Source organism: Melanotaenia boesemani, chromosome 2, assembly GCF_017639745.1.
Source record: "Melanotaenia boesemani isolate fMelBoe1 chromosome 2, fMelBoe1.pri, whole genome shotgun sequence".
Lineage (NCBI taxonomy): Eukaryota > Metazoa > Chordata > Actinopteri > Atheriniformes > Melanotaeniidae > Melanotaenia > Melanotaenia boesemani.
This window is the reverse complement of record NC_055683.1, coordinates 21,429,436-21,454,137: the sequence shown is the minus strand read 5'-3', so window position 1 is coordinate 21,454,137 and position 24,702 is coordinate 21,429,436. Positions and strand designations below refer to the sequence as shown.

The following is a 24,702-nucleotide window of genomic DNA, read 5'->3' as shown; positions in this document are numbered from 1 at the left end:
TCATCAACACATACAATAAAATAATAAATTACATTAAAATGATTAAAAGCAAGATAAGTTAAGAAGTTTCCATGCAGATTTCATGCATAGGCACATGAGAAAAGAAATGTTTTTAACCTGGATTTAAAAATGTCTACATTTGGGGAAAGTTTAATCTCCACTGGCAGTTTGTTCCATTTGTTTGCAGCTTAACAGCTAAATGCTGCTTCTCCATGTTTAGTCTGGACTCTGGTCTGGACTAGTTGACCAGAGTCTTTGGATCTAAGAGCTCTGCTAGGTTTATATTCTCTGAACATATCACAGATGTATTCTGGGCCTAAACCATTCTGGGATTTGTAAACAATCAGAAGGGTTTTAAAATCTATTCTGTGACTGACTTGAAGCCAGTGTAAAGATTTCAAAACTGGTGTGACATGTTCAGATCTCTTAGTCCTGGTTAAAACTCTAGCAGCAGCGTTTTGGATGAGCTGCAGATGTTTAATGCTCTTTTTAAGAAGTCCTGTTAAAAGACCATTACAGTAATCCAGCCTACTGGAGATGAATAAATGGATGAGTTTCTCTTGGTCTTTCTGGGAGACTAAACTTTTAATTCTGTTGATGTTTCTGAGCTGGTAAAAAGCTTCTTAGTGACAGCTTTGATGTGGCTGCTGAAAGTCAGGTCTGAGTCTATCAATATTCCAAAGTTATGAACTTGGTTGGTGATTTTAAGAGCCCGAGTCTCCAGGTGTTTACCAATGCTGACCCTCTTCTCTTTGCTACCAAACAGAATCTCAGTTTTGTCTTCATTTAATTGTAGAAAATTCTCCTTTATCCAGGTGTTTATTTGCTCCAGACACAGACACTGTCATGTTCTATAATAGCAATCCACTCCAGTCCTTTTCCAGGAGCCTGTCTGATCCAGGCCATCCAGGAGCTGCTGAAATCAATCAATCAGTCTGAAAAAAACAGGGAAAATAATTTTATGATAATAAATTCATTACAAGAAATGTCAAACCAAAAGTTCAGTTAAAACAAAACAACTAAATAATCATGTTTCTTAAAGCTGCTAGTTTTAGTGAAACTCTTTAAAAACTCTTTAAAGAAACATGTTTTTGATGCTCCATCAGTGGTTGTTACACAGTAATACACACAACTACTTTATTCATGTTCACATTTTTGTGCCTGACTGAATCTTGCTGGTTAATCAGTTTTTCTACAAGTCTGTGGATGTTTTGCATCACTGTGGCTTCATACGTGCACAGTAATAAACAGCTGTGTCTTCAGGCTGCAGAATCTGTCCTGTAATTGTCACAGTTCCTGCAGACGTGTCTCTGCTGCCACTAAATTTGCTTTTTAGGGCATTATTTTGGGATAAGCTTCCATCCCACCACAAAGTAAAAATCCAATCCAGACCTTTTCCTTCTCGCTGTCTGATCCAAGCTGTTGCATAGCCGCTATCAGTCAAAGAATAACCAGAAACTCGACAGGTGATGGACAAAGACTGTCCAGGCTGCACAACCTTTGAGTCTGGCTGGATGAGATCAGTACTGTACACACCTGTAGAAACACAAAGTAACATCATCTCCATCATTCATCAGAATATTCAATGTTGCTGGTGTGATTATTATTGTGAATCCACTGAAAGAAAGTTTAGATTAACTAACTAAATAATAATGTGGTCTCTTGCTTAAAGCTGCTAGTTTTAGTGAAACTCTTTACCTGCCCAGCAGACGGTCAGAAGCAGTAACACAGTTCTACTGTCCATCTTGTTAAACTGCTGCATGTGTCCACTGATCTCTGTCTGTTCAGTTAAATAAAGGTTCAGGTTTTGCATAAACTCCTCCTCACAGGAAGGAGACACCTGGACTCCAGAAAACTGGTAAAACTCAGGATTTATTGTCAATCCTTCATATTTGTTATGTCAGGAAATTTTAAAGATAACTATTCTTAAGTAAGATGCTGGAAATATTAATAAACACGTTTTATTTACTGTAGTGAAATGTAATGGTGTGTAGTGTTTGTTTCTTTAAAAGAACTAAAGAAAACATGTAATAATGAAAAACTGCATTTAAAAAGCAAAATTTTTATGATTTATTGCAGATGTTTTCATTAATGATGAATTGTTTTTTTACTGTGTGATGTGTTTTATGTTTAGCAAAATTTCCATGTTTAATTATAATAAATTCAGATGAAACTGGTAATTATAAAAATAAACAAAAAAAACAGAACACCCAACAGAACACAAAAAGTAGAACAAAACAGAGGTTTGTCCTTTATAAAACGAGGATTTCCAGGATTATCAGCTATGGAACGATAACAGAACCTGAGAACAACTCACTAAAGACAAACACATTTCTTTTTTTCCAGCAGTTTACTGACACAAATATACAAGCTGTAAGGTCTATTTAGGTGTTAAAATGAACTTAGAATAATGTATATCATGTTTCCACACAAAAGCATTAAGTACGTTTTCATGGACTGAAACATTTTTCTATATTTAACAATATTCTATAGTGTTTTGTTGTGTTCTGTTGTGTAGAGTTTCTGGTTTTTTTTCACAGCAGATTTTCTCCTGTGGAAATCAGAATAGTTAATGTGATAAACAACCTTTATCTATTCAACTGGGCCTTTCATGCATAACACAGAAAAGGGTCATTTTCAGCCAAAAACGCTGGAAGTCATATTCATTTATACAAATATACATTTTACAGAGATCCGTATTACATAGACTCATACACTGAAATCTTTTGGGCACATTGGGGGGTTCAATGTCTTGCACAGGAACTTCAACGATGCAACAACTAAGAAGGTTGAGTAAACCAGCAACCCTCTGATTAGCAAATAGTGGTTTATTCTATTGGGCTTTATTTCCTCACATAAAGCTGAAGCTGCTAATGGAAACTTTGAGACTTGATGAATCATTTCTGACATATATGACCAACAGGAATGTTAAAAATAAGAAAAATGGTATATTTTATTTTAATGCTTCAGATACAACTATCAATGGGAAGATGTACCAATCCTCTCCATCTTTGCAGATAAATGGGAGCAGCCTATCTGTACTGTGACCTAACATGTTTACATGTTAGCAATGCTGCAGATTTGACTTTGATTAATTTTTAGTGACTGTAGGGGAGTACTAGCAGTCCTTTTTTATTGTGTACTTAATTTTTACTTTTTTTTTTTTTAAATAAATTGAGTTCTCTTGATATCTCCATCTGTTGTCCTGGGGCTTGTAGAACTCGCGGCTCCTTTTTAATAAATTTCCTGGGGTGAAAGCCCCCAGGTGGCATTGTCATCCCACCCACTCACTTTCCACATTATCAAATAGCATTTTAACAATCCAAATAAATTAGCCTGTGATTACTGATATTAATCACATGTGGAGGAGGGAAACAGTCCACTGAAGTACCATAAAGAGAATAAATTGTCTTCTAGTTACCAGTAAGTTGTTGTGGTTGAAGAGAAATCAGCCATCTGTTTCTCACCCTGTGCATGCTGGGAAACATTCAAGCTTAAGGTTCAACATACTGAAAGAAGGACAAATGATTTTATCATTGCTCTCTATACACCTCCTGGAGATGGTAAAGCAGCCTTGGACTGATTAAGTGTTGTCACGAATCAGCAAACTGGACCACAAATAAAGTTGGAACTGAGGAATGGGTGAAAACAGTTTTTATTGAGGTGATGAGAATTTCTCCAGGGAAATCAGGTCTGGTTTTTGCAGTCAGCTTAGCCTGCAGGTGGGAGAGCTCAGATGAGAAGCCAGCCAGAACAAACAGGAATGTGCGAGAGATATTGCTCACGTACCAGCGGAGGGGATGGAAATCAGCAGGATGGTTTTCAGGGACCGTGATGTCGTGATAGAAGCTCCGCCAGGGCTGTGGGAACTGCAGAACCAGAAAGACAATTAGTTTGTTCTGATAGTTACAGAAGTGGATAATCCAGGCTGAATAAGGTCTCCAGGAATCCTCCCGAGGGTAAGATCCGTAATCTGAAATCCAAATCCTGAGGACAGTCCAAGGGTCAGAGTACCGGCAGAATGAATCACAGGCAGGGTCGGGTTTTCCAGGTCGAAATACAGGTCAAGGATCAGAGACAGAGTGGCAGGGTTTACCAGACAGGGAGCAGGCTGAGTCAGGATATCCAGGTCCAAAAACGGGTCAGGTCAGAGATCAGGTTGGCAAGCAGGAGAGAAAGGCTGGAAGCGTACAAGGAAAAACCAAGACGATCTGGCAGAGAAGAGTTGTCACAGACTGATATATAAGGAGCCCAGACCAGGTGGAGCGCATCAGCAATCAGCAGAGTTGGAGGGAGAATGCATTCAGGGACGGCTGGGAAAACTCAGCGCCGACCACGCACTGTGACAAAGAGTAGTGCTGAATGCAACCACTAGACGGGGTGATTGGATCAATCCACTCCAGTCATTTCTCATGACCCCGTTTGATCCTTTGCAGACAGATATGTAGAGGTGGAAGATATTTCAGCTTTGTTAAAGTTTTGCAAGTTAGTCAATTTGAATCGTGTAAACACAGGAGCAGTATATGAAGTAGAAAATTTGGATATGATGAACGTTTGAACAGTCGATGTTTCAGGAGGTGAAGTTTCAGTCACAGTTCTATGTGATCAATATCTGCAATCAGGCTGATCAGTTAAACCACGCTGCATCCTTACTGTCAGACTGGGAAGATTATTAATAGACTGCAATGACATTAGGAAGTCTAAATATAGCTGTTTGTGCTACTTGTGTACATGTCTTAAATAAATTCTGGTTTCATGTTGTTACAGGTGTCTTATCGTTCTTCTGTTTAATAATTTTTTTTGATCTTGATGCTTGCAAGTCACCGTGCAGATATTTAATAATAAACGATGAAATAACATGTTCTCAGTAACAGCCTACAGGTGTGTTATGAGGTCAGATACATGAAGTTTTACTCTTGTAGCCAGTTTATGTTATAATAAAACTAGATATAAAACTTTATTTATGTCAAAAGCAAAGCTGATCATCAGAGTAATCTAGTTGCCCTCAGTACCGAAGCTCTACATTTTGATATATTTGTGAGATGTTTTTCTGATCAGCACAATATTTGTCGTCTTCTGCTCTCTTAAAATAAGTAACTGAAATCTGTCCTGCAAATGTAACTTAAGTTTTTCTCTGTATTTATTATTATTATTATTATTATTTTAAGCCTCAATATTTTTTTGTTTTCTTAAAGAACAAGAGAGTACATAGTTTTCAAGTGATTTTGTGTACTGCTCTCTTTTTTTTTTTTTTTTTTTTTTTTTTTTTTTTTTTTAACATTTTCCTTAAAGTGGATTTTCAAATGCAGCACTTGTCATGGTTTTGCTCTGTGTGTGTGTCTAAGTTTGCAGGTAGGGCTGAGCAGGTTGCCTTGGGGACTCAGGGCAGAGTGTGGAGCTTCAATTGACACCACCTGCAGCTCATCATCCTGCTCGTTATCCTGTTCAACACGTTGCTATTTAGGGACAAGCAGGAGGTCCAGTTGGCACCAGATTGTCTCTCAATACTGTGTGGTAGTCAGACCTTCTTCTAAATATTCTTGTGCCTCTTTGCAGTTATCACCTGGTTGTCTTGTTTTCCCCTTAGCTTTGTCAGATTGTTACAAGAAGTTTTTGGATATCCTCAAAGAACTCATGATCAGGACTAGGGATGGGTTGAAGATGCCTTAGGGAGTGTATTGGCACATTACACAAACTGTGTTGACACTGTGTTGGTCACTCAATAGTGACCTCTGCTGTAGATTTAAAATCATTGCAGGTAAACAAAATGAAAAGATGGAAAATCTTGCATGCTGTCAACCCAACGTTAGCCTGTGAAATAATATTTCATCTTCATTCAATTGCTTTTAATTAAAATATGTCCTGTTGAGGCAAAAAAAGTTACTCTGTCAAGGATGAGGAGTCTGGTTCTGAAGTGAAAAGTGATTACAAGTTTATTCGAACACAGAATAAAATACAAAGAATAGAAAGAATAGTAAGAATAGAAAGAATAGAATTGCAATTCCTGAGAGACTGCTCAGAGGTCTGACAGCACAGAGATCTGAACAGAATCTGATAAGAAACATACATGCAGCATCTTTTAAGCAGAATGATCACGTCACAGCACATCATGAAATACAAACAAAGAGATTGTCTGTTCCTCACACAGGATTAGACACTTCAGCAAACCTAATGAGCTTTTTCAGTTTATTGAGCATGTAAACAACCCCAGTGACATTAAGGCAGGATGCCCGGCTGGGTCATCCTGAGGCGCCTGGCTGGTATCAGATAAGTCACACAGGTCAGAGCGAACTGTTCTAGAAGAATGCATCCACATTTACGATAGCGAACAGGCTACTCAGTATTAAACTCAATTACCAAGAAATTAAACAAGCTGTTTACCCTGAGAGGGATCAGTAGACACAATATAGTAAAGGGAATAATATGAAATTTCCACAACAGTCCTCATCCTTGTTAACCAAAGTGTTCAATCATATGAAATAACACATTAAAAATGGATTCATTCATACATTTTTATTGAGAATCAAAAGTTTCTGAAGTGTCTTTGCTCCAAGGCGATTTCTCCTCTTGGACACCAGTTCCCCTGCCTTAGAAAATACTCGTTCACAGGGAACAGATGAAGACGGTGTGCATAAATATTTAAGCGGCAGTTGATAAAGGTGTGGATATGTTTTCTGGTTATTTTTCCAATACTGCAACAGGTCTTGTGTTCTGGGTGTGTTGCTTTCTGCCAAGTGGCGTTGGACTTCAACTATGGAATCTGCTGTTGTATACCAATTCTGTCATGTGGTAAAACACTTATGATAAACAACAGAAATATACATATAAACACACAACAAATGTGTTGTCATACCTGAACTGAGTTCTGATCCATGTGAAGAGCTCGGTTCTTCTGCTGGGTCAGGCTCATGGCTCCTCACTTCAGCAGCACACTCCGACTTCAGCCTCTTAACAGCTTCCGTTGCTCTTTGTGGACTAAAGAAGCCAACTGTTTTAAACCTGGGTTCCAACAGTGTTGCCAGTGTCATCACACTGAGTGGTTTCCATGTTGCAGATGGACTCAGTAGCCCCCTTCTCAGATTTGCACCCAGTTCTTGAGCAGCTGGTTTTGTTAATGCTGAGGCTTGACGTGAAGCTCAATGTGGATCATTCTCATCAGTGGAATAACCTTTGACCCTGAGACTCTTTTTCCTCAAAGAGAGGTCTCTTGTGGCTAGGTCAAAAGGAGAGGAGCACCCTGAGCATCTCTTCAATGACTTCAAATTCTTCAGGAGTCAGTGAGTAATATCATTTTTAATGTGGCCAGTGACACCCAGACTGCCTCCTTCTGCTCAGTCATTCTTTCCAGCATGTGGTAGGTGCTGTTCCATTGTGTTGGCACCTCATTATTAATTTATGGATTGTGTGCCCAGTTGTTGCTGCATTTGAGTGAGCTTGTTCTTTGGCCGTGGTGCTTGTTTGAAAGTATATGACAATTTGCCGTGTTTTGTTGCGTATTTCTGTTAGTGTTGTAATTTTGATCACATGATTTTTTCACAATTAAATTGATGGTATGGGCAATACAAATAGTTTGCCATGTTTGTAGTATTCGAACCACATGAATACATGTTTGTTGCTGCATCAGTGGACAAGACACCTGACCTTGCTCGCTATGCCCCACTCCTCCATAAGGGGGCCTTTAACCATGGCCGATGTTTTCTGCAGTGTGTTTCTGTGTGAAAATGCTGCGCAGTCCTAAGACTGATGTATGGAATTTATTGGCTGTTCTTGTCCACATAGTGGCAAGTAACAGCAAGATATGCCTCACTATTAATCGAGGTCCACATGTCAGCTGTTAAAGTAACAGCAACGGCGCTCTGGAGGTCCTTTTTGTTTTCCCTCCTTTTCCTCCTCATATTTCTGGTCCACCAAGTCACTTGACGGTCTAAAAATAACCATACAAATATTGTAATACCTTATGATACATACATGGGCTGTCTGTGCATTTATCTATCGACAGTACTCATTAATTAATTCAACCATACATTTCTTCACATACCTTCCTGCTTGTAGAACATATGAGGGTGCAACAAGCTGCATGAGCGCCCTGAATCCCTCATTTTCTACAAGGGTGAGTGGCTGACAGTCTTTGATGATCATGTTGATCACAGCCTCATCCAATGCTTGCTTGTTAGGAACTCCAAGCCAAAAAGAACAATTTGGTTTAAAGCTTGTTAAAGGACTGTAATTTCACAAATATATTACAGTCCATGCAAAGCCTTTTGTGTGTAATAAAGTATTTTTGAAAATTCAAAGTTTGTGAGAATTCAATTCATACCTGGGTACTCACAGCAGGAGTGTCTGCCAACTCTTCATTGCCATGCGAGCTCTATAATGCTCAGCATTGATGAACGTGCTCTTGTTGATGTATGACAATTCTGTTGAGCATAGCCGACACTTCGCCTGCAATAAAACAAAACGTTAATTTACCAGAAAAACAAATTCAACATCTTACTAGAAAAGGGGGGAGTAGAAACATGTAATTAAAAACTACCAGTAAACAATGCCCAAAGGAGGGAAAAGATTTACCTTAATTTGGCGCCGAGAAAGATCAAAATGATTCCAGACTTGAGACAAATTTTCTTGAACGATCAATGAGTGGGAAGCAAAGCAAAGCAAATCAAACAATCCAAACGGTACCCTCAACACCGCAATCCTCCATCCAGCAAACCCCACGAACATGATGATACAGTTTGTTTCCTTATAAACACAATTTGGCGCGCAACAATCAAGACGATACACTTCCTTGTATCGGTCCACTGATTTTTTGTTAAAGCGATAGCACGCACAAATACGGGGTTTCACTCTTGTGCACTCGGCACAGTCTGGATGACAGCACCAGGGTCGTTCAGTGACCATCACTATCAGGACCTACATTCCGCTAACCAGCCTTATCTCAGCCGTTAGCCCTGCCTGCCGACTAACTTATGCACCACCCAACCGAGATCATTCCCTGGCTTACCCACCCACCATCAGGCAACCACTGGATGACAGTAAGCAGCAGATCTTGCCTTCATAACCTAGAACCTCTTCAGACCAACATTAATACTCTGCCCTCTCTTAGGAAGAGCTTCCTGGATCTGAACCAAGCCTCCATTAAGTAAAAGATTGTTCATTGCTTACCCTTACCTCTCTGTGTGTTTACATTTGGGTCCTCCTCCTTGCTACAGTCCCTGACCAGGACAGCACTGAGGACGTTTGCCACCATATCAAATTGTCTAGCTGTCATGGTTGCAGAGCTGCTCTGCAGAGCTGATCTCCTACACCTGCCCTGATTGTGATTCCCCTCACCTGCTCCCTGCCCTACTTATACACTCTTCACTCTGCTTCCCTGCCAGATGGTCAACAGTACTAACCTTGTTGAGAGCCAGCTATTTTCTTGTTCCAGACTTTCTTGTCATCGAGCCTGTTACGTCCGTGGAGATTCTCTTGCCTGACCCCTGCTGGATCCCTTCAAGTGCCCACCTGATATTGACCGCTTGCCCAGTATGACCACGGAGATTGCCTGTCCCTCTGGATAAGTACTGGAGGCTGAGCCTCACTGTGAATGAACATTGCCCTGCCCTGACTACGTCTTTTGGATTTGTGAACTTATATTTCCTGTCTGAAGTTCATTTCAGGAGTCCTCACTCACAGACCTGGATTTGCCTGACTCCTCCAGCTAACCACACTGGTTTCACTGGTTTCCCTCCTTCCCCTGGCCCTAAATAAACCTTATTCTGTTCAAACCATCTGTTCTACTTGTGGCTGAATTTCCGGGTCTTCAGGAGCAAACCTGACACTAGAGCCGTTACTGGATAAACTGCTGGTACATTTTGATACTTCAAGACTGCTTATCTTAATATTTTCCTTCTTTGTCCACATACATAACGCAAGACTCCCAGATAGAAATAGATCTGGGGATGGTTAACAACCTTCTTGTTAATTATTTATTATGCTCAAACATATGGGGAATTTTAAAAGAAATAGGGAATCATGGCTGTGCTTTTTTTTTATTTTTTTATTTTTATTTTTATTTTTTTTCCCCCTTTCTTGACAAATGTGATGTCCTTCAGGGAAAGGTTCTGTATCTATTTAATCTGGGGGAAAAGAACATGTTCATTCAAATGCATACATGTAGTTGACCATACACACCTGTCCATCCGTTTTCTATAACAGCTTATACCAATGCAGGCTCAGTGGAGCCTATTGCAGCAGCTGCTCGGCCAGGGATCACCAGTCTATCACAGACCGAGTAAAGACAAACAACCACTCAGACTAACTATAGGGGGAATTTACAGTGGTAAGTGATCCTAACATGCATGCCTTTAGACTGTGAGAGGAAGATGGAGAACCCGCAGAAAAGCAACACATAATCGAGGACAATATGCAAAGACCCAGCTCGAACAGAGGAAATCTGCATCTGAACTAGTTATTATTCATAAATATTTTTAACAGAAAAGTTAGTATTTTACTACCTTTTTTTTTTTTTTTTTTTTTTTTTTTGACATAATGAATTATATTTGTATTTTTATGTAGTATGTTACACATGTCTCTCGAACAATGAACCAGTCTTGTAACCATTAGTGGTCTCAGAGCTCCTCCTCTGGTGGCTTCATGTTAAAGTTTTCAGGCTCTGAGAGGTTTTTGTTCAGCTCTGCTGATGGTTGTGTTACTGTGGCGTCTCGCACAGTAATACACAGCCGTGTCTTCAGGCTGCATATTCTGTCCATTCAGAGTCACTGTGTTACTGGAAGTAGCTATAGTCATACTGAACTTGTTCTTTAGTGAATCTTTATAGTATGAATCTCCTGTGTATTTCATCCCAATCCACTCCAGTCCTTTCCCTGCAGGCTGTCTGATCCAAGCTGTAAAGTAGCCGCTCAGAGAATAAGAGACCTGACAGGTGATGGGTCAGGACGTTGACCTGGTTGTACAGTCGTGGAAGCTGGCTGTGTCAGTGTTTCACTCCTCACGTCTGTAAAAAGATAAACAATTTATGAAATTACAAATGAAGACTTGCTGACTGGGAGAAATTTAGAGAGACTTACAGGATCCAGCTGCCAACAGCAGCAGCAGAGTGACAGAAAACATGATGAGTGGAAGCTGAACGGATGAGCTTCTGATCCTCTTTAACTTCAACACCAAGTGAACTATTTACATCTGTATGATAGGAAACCACTGAGTTTACATCCAGTCCTGAGAATGAGAAATCATTTGAATATATTGAGTGTTTTTAGGACAAGAATCTTATCTTGTGGATCAAAATGTAACTCATGCATATCATTTAAGGGTCTGTTATAATGAAGTATTTCATTATAGTGTCTTGTTTAGAGGGATAAGAAATAATGTAACCAGATCTCTGTGAGTTCATGCTTCATGTAAACTTCTGTCTCAATGCAAATTTTAAAGAATGATTCAGTGAAAACATGCATGTAAAAAGATATAATTTCTTTCATTTAGGTGAATTTGCTTAATATAAAAGTGTTTAAAAACTCTGTTTTTTGGCTGCAGACAAACAGAGAAACTGAAAAAAATTTATTGAAACTGACAAAGCGGAACATAAATCTGGACTAAATTTAAACTTAGAATGAAGTAAAAAATAAAATTGAATAAAAAGAGATGGGAAACTTGTTTGAAAACTGTGAAACTACAGTATTTGTTGTTCTCACTTTTCTTTTTAATAGTTTCATTGGCAAACTTAAACTCTATTTACAGTTTTTTCTCAGTCGCTTTGTTGCATTTCTCACATCAGAATTTACATTCTCATAAATTTAAGTTCAAACTCCACAACGATTAGTCATTTGTGCACATCAGAGGAGCATTTTCTCGTTGCAATTGATCAAACTGCAAATGTAACATTTGCTTTCATACAGTTCTCTGCTTTTCATGACATTATCATTTACTTTGGTCATATTAGTCTAAATGAACTACACTTAGACCAGCAGAATAGTTAATCTACTTAAAACTAATGATCTTGGTTTCATTGCTTGAGTCTTACATACAAAGTAGTTAAACTAGTTATCAAGAAACACTTTGTTATAATAATTCCTCCTGCTCTCAGCTGACTCTCAGCTTTTCACTAAATCTTATAAGAGGACTTTTTCTTTGCCTGGAGGTGGAAGGTGTACGACCACGTCCACATACTAAAACAGCTCTGCTAGCAGCATGGACACAGGATGCAAAGAGACCACAGCAGAATGCGCAGAAAGCTTACTCGCTGCAACAAAGGCCTTACAATTATAATTACAGTATTGGCCCTACCAATTATTTTTTATATAAAGATTGTTATTGCAGGTTTTTGTGCAGGAAGTTTAGTCAACTTCTGTTACTGTGGGTACCCGAGAGCAGAAAAATCTTCAGTGTTTCAGACTGTTCATCTGCAGAAACAGCTGCTCTCTGCTATTGTCTCTGGAGATGATGAACCTTCCCTGGACTGACTGAGAGTAGTAGTTGCTGCTACCACCATTAGTTTCAGTAGCAACCCATTCCAGTCCTTTTCCAGGACATCCACCAGCTGTTAAATGAGGTTGTACATGTCAGCTTGTAGGACTGTCCTGGTCTTTTAAACCACTGCTTCAGATTGTGTCAGAGTTTGTCCATTAACAACCTGTAAAAATAAAAATAAAAAAAATGTAAATTAAAGTAATTACCATTTTCAGAAATGAGACTGTAGCTGCACGGCTGCACTGTGCATATAAAACAGTAAACATACAGTTATTTATTAGGATGCTCATCAGATTTGAGCATCACTAAAACAAAAATCATACATGTGTTCATGTATTTTTCAAAGAATGTGCAGATGTGTTATCTTGTGTTGTTTTTTTTGTTTTTTTTTGTACAGCTGCTACACACTCTTCTAGCACAGAAGTAAACAGCAGAATCCTCTGCTTTTAGTCTTTTGTTGGAAAAGGTACTGAGTACAGCTGAGAACATCTTGAGTAAAAATTAAACAACTCTGAATGAGCTGGCATAGGTAGGAACAGCTAAATGTGTTCATCAACCCGATCCACTGCAGAGCTTCTCCAGGTTTCTGTCTGATCCAGTTCATGCTGTAACTAGTCGTAGTGTAACCAGATGTAACACATGAAATTATTCAGTCTCTCCAGGGTCTTCTCTCATCTCAGAGGGAGGCTGTTCAAGTTTGATCTCACTCTAAAGCACCTGTAAGTCCAGTAAAAGAAACAGAAATCATGAGCTTTTTAAATAAAATAAACTAATAATAAAAATAAATGTTTTGTTTTCTTTATGATCGTAGAATTAACTTTTTTTTTTAAAAAAATACTGACACTTGAACTTAATACAGTTATACTAAGTTAAGACAATTAAACACTTCATCCAAATCATGATGAACTCTTATTAGTTAGGAAACTGAAATAATTTTTATCATTTAATGAGACTTTATGAGTTGTTCTGGCCTCAGATGGTGGGACTAGTAGTGGTGTCTATAAAGAAAAAAGACTGGCAGAGACGTCCCTCTGACAGGCTGAAAAAGGGAACCTGTTTATGACCAAGTATGAGTGCTACAATAACATGAAAATATGTAAACTACAGAAACAGAAAGACTTTACAAAAACCTGCACAGTCCATGGTTTTAGCGTTAGAGAAATGTTTCTAAATTACAACCTATTTTATCTTTTAATGGACACAGAGACCATTTTACACACCGTTATCTCTCATGCTACTGACAACTCAGGCTAACTACTTCTGATTCCTGAACAGCATGACAAGCTGGGAAAGGAATAATGAAAATGAAAGTCAGTAGAAATTCACTTCCATGATTAGATGAAGTGAAACACATTGAAGAGTTTAGTCTGAGTTGAGGAGCTGTGTGTATTTATAGTTGTGTATTTCTATCACAGCTGCTAAAACAACAGATAACCATCAGTGTTACTAAAATTCACCACCAACCTGAATGTGTTTGTTGAAAATATGTTTTTTTTTTTTTTTTTTTTTTTTTTTTTTTTTTTTAGTCTTTCCTCACTCTTCCACCCAGATTTCATTTGTTTCTTCTTTTTCTGATTCAGATCATGAATATGAAACCACGTAGCAGCAGCAGCAGGTGTTTTTGTTGGTTGCTGGTTAACTTGTTATCATAGGAAATGCACTTTGCTGCGATTCTCAAAAAAAGTTCAACCCACTCGTTACAGTTCTTAATAACAGAAATCACAGAGCACTTATATTCATAATATAATTATCCAGACATATTAATACAAAATATTTGTACAAACTGCTGAACTTACAACTAATTAACTTTTTAATCAGCCAGTAGCATTTAAAGCACGTGTATAACATAGTATTATTAATCTATTTATTGATTTATTAATTTATCTATTGAGGGTGGACCAGGCAGCATCTACACAGCAACCCAGCCTCTAAGTAGCAGCTGTCATCTCCTACATAACATGTTTAACCTGAGATTAAATTTGTCTTCTTATTTCCTCTTTGTTCTAAAATAGTAAGATGCATTGAAATTGTAGCCTGAGCCTCACACTGGACAAGTTAATAAATTACCTGATTAACTGATTAATTTATCAATGTGTGTGTGTGTGTGCGTGTGTGAGTGTGTGTGTGTGTGTGTGTATGTGTGTAGGTTTGCATGTATTTAGATCACGGGCAGGAGGGGGAATAAGAACAAGAATAAGAATACGAAATAAAAGAGTGAAACATTTTTTTCAATTTTGAAGTAAAGAAAACATTAAATTAATTTTAGATGATTGAACTGATATTTATAATCAATAAATATTATTAATAAATTAATATTGCTTCACTAACATTGTTTTAATGTTTTTTTTTTTTTACCTGTCCTGTCAGCAAGCAAAATGATAATCTGGTTGCTTTATCATGCTGAAACAAATTTTGTTCTGCCAAGAGGAGGCCTATAGGTAAGGCTCTTCTTGATAATCTGATTCATTTATTTATTTATTTACTTTGAGTCATGGAATCTTTGTAATATTGCAGGACCTGACTGGAGGGGACAGAAAAAGATGGAAAATAGCAAAAAGAAAGCAAAAGGGAAAGAAGAAAGGAGAGAAGGAAACGACCCTTCAATCCACACCATCACCAGACAACAAACTGTTACACCTGTACATGAACACACCAGAAAATTTCCTACAACTTTTACAGAAAAAAAAAAACTGCTGCTAGTCATTAAGAGTTCTTAATAATAACCAAATCAAAAAGACATATCATGAAAGTAGCACAAGAGCGACCATAGCTACTAACTCACAGGAAAAAAAGAAGAATTATCTCTTACTATAAAACCCACTGGACAACTCTGTGACTGTGTCAGCATGGCAGAGCATGAGGAATAGGAGTGATCATGATGAAGAGTTTAAATGTTAAACTAAATAGAGCTCAGTTACTGTTTAGATGACGGATGAAAAAGTAGTGAAAAAATGTGAGATGTGGTTGAAAAATGAACGTGTATTTAATATTGATCATCAAATTATTAATTTGGTTTCAGTGTGAGACATAAACATAAGGTTAAATATTCATGGTTGATGAAGCTTCAATGTTGATTCAGTTAGATATTACTATCGGACCTGTTTCCTGAACCACAAGAGATGATACGAATAATACAAACCCAAATGAAGGACTATCAGGTAAGAAGGCAGGTCAATTTAGGAGTTTAGATTTTTTTTTTTCTTTTTTTTTCTTTTTGTGAAATGAAAAGAAAGCATTGCAAAGGCAGAATATAGAGAATCCAAACTATAAATATAGACAGAATAAAAGCAGGAAGGTAGCTTGTCCTTAGTTTAACTCTGTGTGGGTGGAGGTCTTCCTGGTAAAGTTTCCACAAAAGCAGAGAAAAGACGACGAGCAGAGATGGAGGGAGATGATGAGTGTGTTCAGCAGCAGATATGAATCTGTTCTCAGTGGTTATTAGAAAAAGAAACAACTGATGAGAGCAATCAACTTCCTTTCCTGTAGCTGTGTTGGTTTCTCTGCAGCCTCCACACTGGTAGCTGTGGCTTTCACTTTAATAACACAATGACTGTTACAACCATCAAGTGTTAGCTAAAAAATCATTCAGCAGACATCATCTAGTGTCGTTCGTTCTGTGAGAGAAACAGCTCAAATCCTGACCTCAGAGCTGAGAAATGAACTTTGATGGAAGAAAAGAGAGATGAGAAACCCTCCTGTTGAACATTTGCTGCTAATTCATTAATTATAAATAATTTAAACCTCATGTTCTCAGAAGCTTCTCCTGTGTAACAAAACACTTTATTTCTTGCATTTGTCTAAAAAACATTAAAGCTGATGAGTGTTTTCAGCTTTTATAAGAACACTGCAGCGACTAAACTTCTGTTTGTTTCATCAGAGCGACAACAACCACACTGAGACAAACACATAAACCACCAGACACAAACAAGTCATGTTTCATTTTTCTCAGAAAACAAGCAGGAAAAGACGTCCATGTTGGTTCAGCTCAGGTCTCTTTATTTGTCAGAGGATTCTGTTTCAATTCAATCAGAGCTGAATTTTTAGTTCACTTCAAACTGGTCCTGTTTTCCACTGGTTTCCATCGTACTCATTAGACAAAATCTGCAACGTTGACAGCTTCAGTTCTTCAGCTGCTCTCATGTTCTGTGGAGTCCCATAAGTAGGGACTGATCCTGCCTGCACTGAAATCTGGGTGAACGTCCTTCACATCAGACTGTTTTTCATTACATGCATGACATTTACAGAAATGACAAATCTTGGAAACATTTCTCCTCTTTCCTTCATTTTTACAAGCGGATTACTGATGGATTCTTGAACTTTTTCTGTGTTTTTGCCACTGAACTCCAGAATAAAAATATTTGTCCTGCAACAGTCAACTCACCGTCAAGATGATGCTACATTCACCTGGATAGACAGGTCCTTGCTCATTTATTAATTTACTGTTTATTTTACATGACATATATGAATAAAAATAAAAACTAAATAACATGTGACACCACTGGTTTATAATCAAAACAAAGTTAAATATAATTTATTTGAAAGCATTTTGTGGTGTGATTGACTTTAAATGCATCAGGGTTAAAACTTCCACAGTTCAGACTTTTAACAAAGAGAATCCTGATTTTATTCTTTAAACTCCAAGAATTGTGGAACAAACTCCCCTCCGTCAGCATCAGAACAGATGAGTCAGCGCTACTTTAAAAAGTTTATTAAGCCTCCTGAACAGACTTATGGAGTGTTCTCTGATCACTATTTTATGTTTTAATGTTGGTCTTTGTTTTTTCTTTCCTTTGTGAAGTATTTCTGTGGATTTGGTGTAACTTGAGAATTTTTTTCAATTTTAATAGTTTATTTTTTTCGTGTTATATTTAATTTTATTATTCACCAACTTTAATAAGGTATGACATATATTGTGACACGAGGGAAGATTTATAATGTGATGAAATATTTGTGGAATTAACTTTATTCTGTTTTGTTCACATAAGATCTTTAGAGAAAAACGTAAACATGTAAAATAAAAAGAAAAACAGAATGCTTGCAGAATACTGACAATGATTAAACATGTAAAGACAGAAAGCAGACATGAACACAAGTATCAAGAAAAAAACTGCATGACAGCAAAAATAAACCGAGAAAAATATGTTTCTAAATTCTGACAATAATCTTTTTTTCTAGTTAACTACAACACGTCATAACTAACATCTATAAATCCTGATCAAAGGGTTTAATTAAGATAAATTTTTATATGTGATGGAGAGAAAAGACGACCAGGAAAACAGTCAGTCAGCATGTGTGAAGTTGGTGGATGGTTCCTTGTTTCTGACCATCATCAGCAGTCCACAACAGTACACCAGACTCCTTCACTGTCAGCACTGTGTACAGCAGCAAGAGCAGCTTCACACCTGAACCTCAGACTGGAAGGACACTGACACACACACACACACACACACGACACACGCACACACACACACGTTATCCTTCTCGAATCACTGATAATGTTTAAATAAAAAAAACACAGCTTATTATGAGCTGAAGTTGATTGATGTATTTTGTAGTTGATCTCTGACATATTATGGTCTGTGTGATGTTTGGTGGGGAGCACGTAGTTTACAGTGGGTTTAAAGGTGTGTTTGTACTCTGCAAGAACAGAGAAGCAGCAGGTGATCTTACTGTCATCTTGCTGCAGAGCTGGCAGGTCTGCTGGTTTTCTCTCTGGAGGACAGGCTGCTGGAGCTGGAAGCTCTGAAACAGGAAAGTGGTTTAATATTTGGAGTGCAAGTGAGAAATGTCCATCATCTTCTCCTTTGGTTTGACTGCAATGTTCAGATGAAGTTAAATCTCTGATGACCCCAGTCACCAAGCCTTCATTACCTTGTTGTGTTTGGGCCTCCACTATTTCTCCATAGTGGTTGATGTAGCAGCTGTATTTATATGTGCTGTTCTCTTGCTGATGGACCAACAAGATGGCAGCGGAACGTCCCGACTCTGTGATCTGCAGCTGGTCTCCATCAGCAGGACGGAGCTCCTCTATAGACCCGTCTTCATTGTGTCTTTTCCAGGAGAACCGGAACAGAGGAGGAAACATGTCTGAGGCCAGACACAGAAGGACGCTCTTCCCCTGGACTCTGGATGCTGCTGGGTACACGCTCACCACGGGCTTCACAATCTGCTCATCTGAAGTTTGACAGCAGCAACAAGCAGCACACACACACACACACACACACACACACACGCATATTCGCACGATCAACATCAGCTTCCATCATTGAACTGCATCCAGTCTTATCCTGGAAACTTCATGGACTCTGATCACTAAAATATTCAATACAGCATAAAGTTCACTACATGCACTCTGATCACCTTCATATCAAACACACTCATCACCTCATGGCAGCAGTTAAAAGTTAAACATGGTAATATCTCCATCCATTATCTATACTGCTTCGTCCATTAAGTGTCGCGGGAAAGATGGAGCCTATCCCAGCATTTAGCAGGTGAGAGACAGGGTACACTCTGGACAGGTCCCCAGTCCATCTCAGGGCCAATACAGAGATGTCTTTGTACATGCATGTTAGGTTAGAGAACCAACACATACACAGGGAGAACATGCAAACTCCACACAGGAAGGTCACTGTTCCCCCTAGCCAATGCTACCTGTGAGGCTGGTGGTCTATATATATATATATATATATATATATTTCATTGATGGAAATAATTCATTTACATTCAAAATTTATCTGCAATTTGTCTACTAAATCTAAAACAGAAAATCAAAATGTCTTCAATTTAATATAATTTCAGACTCATTGAGTATTAAAAGTGAAAAAAAGGAGGATTATATCATATGAACACAAATAATGTTTTATCAATTTATGAAGCATTTATTCTTTTACCTCTTACATTTAACTTTTTCTGCTTTTTTCTATTTTTATATCAGGCAAAGAAAATGATCGAATTGCCCAAATTGATTTTTTTTATTTTGTACATTAAAAATTTAATTGAAGGTTTGAATTAACAAAAATGCACATTTTTGGTTTATGTTTTCATTTTTGTGACTTAACATGTGAGCTAAATAAGGAAAAACATGACTGTTAACTAATTTTATTCATTTACTTTCAGTTATGCTTGTTTTATAACACATTTAGAAATGTTCTGTAACTTTTCAATATTTAATATAAATTATTTTTGAAACTATATAGATGTAGATAAGAAAAACTGGAGATGATCATAAACTAAATATTTGAATTATGATTAAAGTGCAGAATTACAGAATAATTTAAGTTCAGTCAGATTTAAACATGTTTTGAGAAAAAAATATTTCTGTAACATTGGCAGCATCAATTTTCTACTCATAACTAAAATAATATGTGAAGCCTGAAGCAGCAGAAACTGACTTTGAACTCATTTTTAACTTCTACAATAAAACAACTGAAGTAAAATAAATGTTCTTACCTGTTACATACATTACGGTCCTTCAACCAAAGATGTCGAGGTAGCCGCAACAGACACAGTGAGACAGACAGATACAAAAAGCTGCCTGCTGTTAAATATGTTAGCTGCGGTCAGCTATGCTAAATAATAATAATAACAATAATAATAATAACAATAATAATTCAGTCTCATATTTCAGCTTCATGTTTTCTAATATTAATATGAACATGACTGTCCCTTCTTCTCTTTTTTTTAGCCAAACTAACATTTTCATATTAATGTCATTTACTCAGTTCGTTGCTTTGATCCAAATTTGGTTTGATTTATGCCACTGGCTCTATGTGAGTGTGGCTGCTGAAAATCGGTCACATGAAACCAGATGTGGCGCACATTTGCAATTTCCCTTTGGTCCACATTTATCCTCAACTTACAGCACTGACTTAAGGTGAGTGTTGCTCTCAAATTCAGTCCCATGTGCTCTAGATCCTTTTCAAATCCATTAAAATAATCACAATACATTCAAATATTTACCAGCAAGTTTTCTAATTAATATAAATTAGAAAATCAAACAGTTTAATTTAGGTTCATACGCATCAAGTAAAACTAACAAGTTTCTATTCATAAAAATGCAAATATTTATGTATATTAATTTATTAAGCATTTGTCATCAGTCTGTCTCTGTTATTTAGCTTTTTCTGCTTTTCTCTGCTTATTTTTATATCAGACATGTAAATGATCAAATTAAAACATAAATTACAACATAGTTTGTTTATGATGTACAACAAAATTTAGTGTGACATATAAACATAAAATTCTTCAAATTTAAATTTATCCCTCGTGTATTTTTAGTTCTTTTTGAACTTTAAATATCTTTTTAAAGTTCACAAGTTAAACATGTGACTGTTTACCTATTTTATAAATATACTTGCATTTAGAGTTTTTTTATGACACATTTACACACAGATTTCAAGTAAGTTTATAATAAAAAAAAGAATTTTAGGAACCTAAGAGATGTCCTCGAATGACCAGAGACAATCAAAAAACTAAATATCTCTATTATTACAAATATTTGCAGAAATGAAGTATAAGTACAATTGTTCAATGAGATCTAAACATGTTTACAGAAATTATTCAGCTTTTCATCTGTAATAATCACAAATGAGGAAAATAGTGGAGTAAGGAAAACGTGAAGCCTGAAGCAGCAGAAACTGAATTTAAACACATTTAACTTCTACAATTAAAAAATAAAAAAACTGAGAGAAAGGTGTTTGTTCTTACCTGTTACATACACGATAGTCCCAGAACCAAAGGTCACACCAGACACAGTGAAAGAGACTCATACAAAAACCTGTCTGCTGTTGAATGTGTCAGCTGTGGTGAAGAAGTCCAAATAATTCAGAATAATTCAGTTCCATCATGTCTCTAATGTTCATTTCAACTTTGTTGCTTTTTCTCTTTTCTTTGCACCACACTGGCAGTTTACTCTTAATGTCAGTCAGTTGGTTAGTCAGTCACTTTTTTTTGTGTAGGTGGGTGGATGCGTTTCCATTTGGTTTCTTCTACCACTTTCAGGTTTCCATGATTTTTAAAGTAGTTTTGTAAAGTTCCTGTGCTTATATCAACCACTGTTTGACTCTTTGGCACAATAATTTTACACTGTACTGGTACTGTACTGTGTTTATGTTTTAAAAGAAATGCTTGTATATGAGATGATAACATGGAAACAGGAATCATACAAAACATGGTCTTTGTAAATTTAGGTCATATTAATTCATTATATACAATGTTAAATAATAAAGATTCTTATGTTTTAATAAAGATGATGAAATGGTGTGCAGTTAATAAACTGATGTAGAAACAATCTAATATGTGAATATAATAATGCTCTGTAATTATGCTACAAGAATTCTAAATCATTTTAATCTTTACACAAAAGTTTTTAAACTTATGGGGCCAATTGTTTAGCTGAATTTATGCTGACAACTGTTTTTATATCATATAATATCTGCATTTTATGTAAAATTTTAAGTTAAATATATTTCAAACAAATGAACTAATCATTAAATACATCATCTCAAACAGTTATTTTTGCTAATGGCCTTAAGTAAAATATTTTTACAAACTCATAAAATGTTTAAGCTCATCACAACTTCTTCTATGGGCAACTCAATTAGATGTTTTAATGATTTACGGTCATAGAGTATGTCTTCATTATATATTATGAGGCTTTTCCATTTAAACTAAAACCAAACATCTGAGGGTTCATAACACCTTATCAGAGTGACATCAAAGAAGCATCCTAACTAGATGCTCCAGCCACCTCATCTACTGTAGCTCCAGCAGTGGCTGAACTCTGAGCACCTCAGGGATGACCAAGCTTCTCAGCCTGTCTCTAAGGAAGAGCCGAGACACCCTGGAGAGGAAATTTGTTTTGGCTGCTTGTAACCGCCATCTCAGTCTTTTGGTCACTAAGCAAAGCTGATGAGCAAAGGTGAAGATAGCAAGATAGATTCACCAGGAGATCAAGACCTTCTCCCTTTAGCTCAGCTACTTTTTCACCATGACAGACCAAAGTAGAGCTCACATTAATGCAAATGCCACACCAATCCTCCTGTCTATCTCAACCTTCTTCCCATTTTCACACTCCTCTTCTGGGGCCAATATTTAATTCCTTACCTGAAGAGAGGACTCCACCCTTTTCCAGCTGAGGGTCTCGGAGCTTCACATTCTGCTGTGAACCACTCTGGTGTTTTCCTGTGTAAGAGTGAGACATCTCTGCAACGATGACAGCAATCACATTTAAGTTCATGTCATATGAATAAAAAGTATCATTGTTCTCAACAGAAACACATTTTATGAGCTGAGAATAAAATCAACCTGAACACTTTACTGCTGGAGTCATCTCTGGAGATGATGAATCTGACTGGAATTAATAGAACTGAAAACTTTCTGTGTGTACAACAATGATCCACTCCTGTCCTTTTTCAAGGGATTCTTCTGGTTCTTTAACGACTGGTTCAGACTCTGTAAGAACCAAAACTACCAGCATCTGTCAACCAAGAATTGAATTATTTAATTCTGTTGGTTGCACACATGAAAGATTGTCAGAGCAAAATCACTGAAAATCTCCACCTGTCCAGCAGATAGTTAACATCAGCAGTCCTGTTCTACAATCCTGAGAGTCCACTGTTGTCCGTCACCATCACTGCAGTCAGATATGCAGTCAGACTGTGTCTTCAGTCTTCAGACTATCTGTAAATATATTTTACTGCTGGAGTCATCTCTGGAGATGGTGAATCGACTCTGGACTGACTGAATGTAATGTGTAGGCCAGCCATCTGTGCCTATATAAGCAATCCACTCCAGGCCTTTTCCAGGAAACTGTCTGACCCAGACCATAGCATAGCTGCTGAATGAGAATCCAGAGGCTCTACAGGTCAGTCTGTGGGATTCTCCTGGTCTTTTAACCACTGATTCAGATTCTGTCAAAGTCTGACCATCAACACCTGCAAAGACATTGACTAATAATATCAGTTAATTTGGGTCACAAACTGTCAATGTGACATCTGAAAATTCTTCACCTGCCCAGCAGAGAAGGAAGAGCAGCACTCCTGTCCTGCAGTCCATCATGTTAGTTTGTGTCTTTTCTCTTTCATTCTTTCTGCAGTGTTTAACAGAGGTAGGTAGGAATCTAGGTTTTGCATTGACTCCTCCTCACAGGAAGGAGACATCTGGATTGTCATTTTTAGCACCATTTTTATGTTTTTATTTATTTATTAATTTAAAGATCAAATCCAAATCATCCTTGAAATGCAAACCCTCTAACAGCTAAAACAAAGAGAAACCAACCTGCTAACACTTGAAAGAAAAACAAATCAATGAACTCAGAATTCTTCCACATTTTATTACAAAATGTTTTCTGTCCAATTAAAGGAGGCTGCACGGTGGTGTGGTGGTTAGCGCCGCAGCCTCACAGCAAAAAGGTCGCCGGTTTGAACCTTGGCTGGGGGAGGTTTGAACCTTGAGGGTGGCCTTTCTGTGTGGAGTTTGCATGTTCTCCCCGTGTATGCGTGGGTTCCCTTCGGGTTCTCCAGCTTCCTCCCACCGTCCAAAGACATGCATGATAGGTTAATTGGTTATTCTAAATTCTCCCTAGGAGAGAGTGTGTGTGTGTGTGTGAATGGTTGTTTGTCTATCTGTGTTGGCCCTGCGACAGACTGGTGACCTGTCCATGGTGTACCCTGCCTCTCACCTGTTAAAATGCTGGGATAGGCTCCAGCTCACCCGCGACCCGTAATGGAATAAGCGGTCAAGATAATGGATGGATGGATAAAGGAATTATTTCTGTCTGCCGGCTAAACTGCTTGTTTGTTTGACAATAAACAATTCCATCCTTAGATCCTCCTTAGTTTGTTAATATGAACAAAGATTGACAGAATAAAATACATTACTGTGGTTGATAAACATCTTTAATTTTTAAAATATTATCAATCATGCTCACATTAATGAAATTGGAAAATGCATCATAGATTTCTCTCTGCAACAGGTTTTGTAGGGAGAAGTACATGCTAAGCAAACTGATTAGCAAACTGATTATGACTCCAGGATTTTGTACAGCTGCTCAACCAACTTCAGTCACTGTGGCAGTCGAGCACAATAATAAACAGCAGAATCTTCAGTTTTCAGACTGTTCATCTGCAGATACACCTGCTGTTTGCTGTTTTCTCTAGAGATGGTAAAACGACCTTGGACTGACTGAGAGTAGCGTTGGATGCTACCAGTAGGTTTACTGACAAGTGCAATCCA

General features: G+C 37.5%; 1 protein-coding gene and 1 pseudogene across 1 annotated transcript in view; both read right to left on the bottom strand.

Moving 5' to 3' along the window:
• LOC121656100 (immunoglobulin mu heavy chain-like) overlaps positions 1-11,127 on the bottom strand; it is a 74,475-nt gene extending 63,348 nt beyond the window's left edge. Inside the window, 4 exon segments of the mRNA XM_042011149.1 lie at positions 3,967-3,973; positions 10,695-10,934; positions 10,937-10,996; positions 11,070-11,127. Coding sequence (XP_041867083.1) covers positions 3,967-3,973; positions 10,695-10,934; positions 10,937-10,996; positions 11,070-11,112 — 350 coding nt within the window. The 5' untranslated portion in view covers positions 11,113-11,127.
• A 6,299-nt stretch (positions 11,128-17,426) lies between these two features.
• On the bottom strand, positions 17,427-23,538 carry LOC121656156 (annotated as a pseudogene).
• Positions 23,539-24,702: the final 1,164 nt, after the last annotated feature.